This window comes from Trichosurus vulpecula, chromosome 2 (genome assembly GCF_011100635.1).
Source record: "Trichosurus vulpecula isolate mTriVul1 chromosome 2, mTriVul1.pri, whole genome shotgun sequence".
NCBI classification, from domain to species: Eukaryota; Metazoa; Chordata; class Mammalia; order Diprotodontia; family Phalangeridae; genus Trichosurus; species Trichosurus vulpecula.
In genome coordinates, this window is record NC_050574.1 from 363,529,458 (window position 1) to 363,533,612 (window position 4,155).

Consider the following 4,155-nt stretch of genomic DNA (forward strand, 5'->3'; position numbering starts at 1 on the left):
CCAACTTGGCGTAAATATTGATTTACTGCATCATTTCTCTTTGCTGCCCAAAGTAAGAATTGCAATGGATAGGAAAAACTGATCATCTCCTCATTTTAAAACTCCTAGAGCTTTTGGAAAGAGTTCTCATTCAAACTCTTACAATGCTGTGGCCCTGATGTTACCAACCTGACATACCATTCAGCATTTCCCCAGGGTCCCACCCAGCAGACCACACCTCTACCACCACTTGTGATCAATCTGTTGGCTGAAGCTGACTGGAGCTGGGGTACCAGACTGAGGTCTAACACCAGGCTCAGTCTGTGCAGATCCTGTGTAGAAAGTTTAAGTTCCATACGTCACTATGGGAAGAATGTTCTCTACTAAAACTGTTAATGACATAGACCTAGGATCACAAGATCATTCATTAATCCCTGGAAGGGACCTCAGAATCCTTCTAGTCAAATTCTCTCATTTTACAGGTGAGAAAACCAAGGCCCACAGAGTAGCACACTTGGAGATATCTTAAACTTGCATCCATGACTGAACTCATTATTATCTTCCCCTAAATCCTCCCCTCTTCCAAACATCCCTATGTGTGCCAAAGGCAAAATCATCCTTTCAGGTTCCTGGCATTATTGTCTACTCCTCATTCCACATATCCAGTCAGTTGCTGCTCTCACCATTTTGATCTTGGCATAATCTCCCTCACCTGATCCCCTTTTCCCATTCACACAGCTACCATGGTAGGCCAGGCCCTCATCACCTCTCACCTAGAGCATTCAAGTCTCAACTGACTCAAGTCTCTCACCACTTGAATCCATACTACACATTGCTACCAAAATAATTTTCCTTCAGCACATGTCTGGCCACGTGTCTCCTTGACTTGGTTAACTCCAATGGCTTCCTATTGCTTTTAGGATAAACTATGAACTCCTCTGTTTAGCTTTTAACATCCTAAACAACTTGGCCCTATCTAATCTACTCGGCATGACTTCTTCTCATAAGTTCTTCAAGTCATCCAAACTGCCCTCTCTGTTCCTCACACAAGATGGTCCGTCTCCATTTTCTATACCTTGGCAATGGGCATCCTCCATGTTTGGAATACACTCGCTCCTTGCTTCTGACTCATGCAGTCCCTCCAAGGTGCAGCTCAGTTACCATCTTCTGCATGAAGCTTTTCCTGATTCCTCCCAATTGCTAGTGCCCTCCCTCCCAAATTATTTTGCATTTAACTACTTTCATAGATTTTTTATTTATTAAATTATTAATTTTGTATTTATGCTGTATGTATTTTTATATGTAACCCCAACTCCCCTCCCCAGCTTTCCTTCATTCTCCTCCTAGCCCTGGGCCCTGGTCCTGACTCTCTGGGCTTCAAAACCATGCCCTCCTGCTCTCTCCATCCCCCTGTTTTTCAGGTCCTTTTGTATGTTGTCTTCCCCCATTAAAATGTAAGCTCCTTGAGGCCAGGAACTGTGTTTCTTTTTGTTTGTTTTTGAATACCCAGCATAGTACAATGGGCGCATACTAAGCACTTACTAAATGTTTTCTTCCTTCCTTTCTTCCTTCCTTCCTCCCTCCCTCCTTTCCTTCCTTCCTTCCTTCCTTCCTTTCTCCCTTCTACTCTGGGGCAGTTTCCTGAAGTACATCCCTGATACAATGTTATATACTTGGAGGGAGCTATGATTCCTGAGAGACCTTTGAGTCAGGATGAATTTTGGTGAAATCTAGAAGAGAAAAATTCAAGAGAGTCAGGGCAAGAGAAACAAGCTACAGACTTATTTTTTTTGTAGTTTAGTTTTTATTTCATAATCATAAACTTAACTCTGTTGTCTAGCCAGACTTGTGGAAGGACAAAGGAAATGAAATCCAAAGAGAACTGCAGCACGTGAGAGCACAAGGATTACAGGGTATAAGAGCAGCTAGGGTTTGGGGTGCTCTCTCCAGCTACAGAGGAATGGTTTGATGGTTAAGATCAAAAACAAAACAAAAAATCTTAGGAGAGTTGTCCACAGTCAGCGATAGTGATCTTCTTGCTGGTCTTGCCATCCCGAGAACCGAAACACTCCATGGCTTCCACAATGTACATGCCTTCTTTCACTTGGCCAAAGACCACATGCTTGCCATCCAACCAATCAGTCTTAGCAGTACAGATGAAAAACTGGGAGCCGTTTGTGTTGGGTCCAGCATTTGCCATGGACAAGATGCCAGGACCAGTATGCTTCAGGATGAAGTTCTCATCAGCAAATTTCTCCCCATAGATGGACTTGCCACCAGTGCCATTATGGCTCGTGAAGTCACCACTCTGGCACACAAACCCAGGAATGATTCTGTGGAAGCAGAATCCCTTGTTACCAAATCCCTTCTCTCCAGTACTCACAGCGTGGAAGTTTTCTGCTGTCTTTGGAACCTTGTCTGCAAAGAACTCGAAAGTAATCTGGTCCAGGGGCTCATTATCGATGGCGATGTTGAAGTACATACACACTGGGGTTAGCCATGGCCACAGATGCCTGGGCTGGGCCGATAGGAGATGAAGAGGCGGCCAGGACTGGTAACCAGTGGAGGGAACCAAGACAAGGACTCTCAGTGGCGGCACCTGCAAAGCCGCTACAGACTTTTAAATGGCAGACAGGAGAGCTCTCCGAATCCACCGACGTTTAGGGTAGCTGGCCCCCAACCTGGGCCTTGACTTCTACAACCTGCAACCTTAGACAATGCTAAGAATAGACTTCCCTGGATTCTCCTGGGTCAAGCTGAGATTTCTCTCCCTCTATTCTAAAACAAAGAGCTCTGGTATATTCTATTGACTAATCCAGGAGTGGGGAACTTGAGCCTTGAGGCTACATGTGGCCTTCTAGGTCCTTGGGTGCAGCCTTTTGACTGAGTCCAAGTTTTACAGAACAAACAATTAAGCAAAATAAATCAACATATTGACCATATCTAAAAACACTACCTCACTCTATACTTACAGTCTGTCACCTCTTTGCAGAGAGGTCGGAAGCATACTTTGCCACTTCTGAGGTCACTTCACTGATCAGAGTTGTAGGGTCTTTCATACGTGTTTTTCTTTACATTATTATGGTCATTATGCAAATTGTTCCTCCAACTTTGTTTGCTTTTCTCTGTACCAGTTGGCACAGTAGATAGATCCATAGTGCCTGGAGTCAGGAGGATCTGAGTTTAAATCTGGCCTCAAATACTTACTAGTTGTGTGACTGTTTCAACAATTCAATCCACCCCTAGGTCAAAGTAAGTTAATGTCTTTAGCTAATACAGAGTGTCCAAATAAAGTACTTCTTCAGCATCACACTACCATTGCAGGCTTTTTCCCAGTACCCTCAGTCATGGGCATGCTTTAGTTAGTAAAGTCCTAAAGCAAACAAACAAACAAATAGAGTTCTCTTGGGGATGTCTCCTTCTCCCCAAACTGCCATTGCAGGCTTCCACTTGGCACCCAAAGTCCCAATTCAAAGAAAAAGTCCAAATAAAGTTCTCTTGTGAGACTGTTCTCCCATGCTATTCCAGTTGCCGCTTCCAAGTCCTGAGGGATGGTTGAGCAATAAAGCCAACAGGGTAGGGTCCCTGGAGGTCCAAGGCATTCCCCCACCCCACCATAAACAAATCCACCCTTCCCTCCTGGATCCCAAACAGGCGAGGGGGGAGGAGGTTGGGGGTGGCTGGACGAGCTGGCAGGGGAGCTAGCACAGAGATACACTTAGCTCCTTGCTGCAAAGTTTCCATCTTGCCCCAGGGCTGAATTTCAAGCTCCTGGATTCCTGGTTGTTCAACTTTGGCTGGCTGAGCCTGGCTTCCACAGAAATCCTGATGTAGGTGGTTCCCCACCTTTGTGCTCACCTCACCAATGTCAGCTGGAAGGCAGCTCACTGCTCTCACATTTCCAAAGTTGTCATGCAGGCAGTCTTATGCTCTGTCTCGGTTAGTATGTCAGCAGCCACCATCAGCTTTTTCTCTCTCCTCACCGGCTGCTCCCACCAAATCTGCACAAAGGCCATTCTGATTTTTCTCTCAAGTCTGTAGGAAGGCTGTTCTCTGCTCCTGTTTCAAAACTCTGCATACAATACGACCTCAAAACATTCACCCTTTCAGCACAGTCCTCCAGAGCCAGGTTTATCAGGTCAAGCCCTGGCTCTGGCCATCCAACCCTCCCCCATG

General features: G+C 45.5%; 1 protein-coding gene across 1 annotated transcript; it reads right to left on the reverse strand.

Moving 5' to 3' along the window:
- Positions 1-1,978: 1,978 nt before the first annotated feature.
- LOC118838542 (peptidyl-prolyl cis-trans isomerase A-like) lies at positions 1,979-2,461 on the reverse strand. The gene has a single exon (XM_036745884.1). It carries the CDS (start codon positions 2,459-2,461, stop codon positions 1,979-1,981), a length of 483 nt encoding a protein of 160 aa, XP_036601779.1.
- Positions 2,462-4,155: the final 1,694 nt, after the last annotated feature.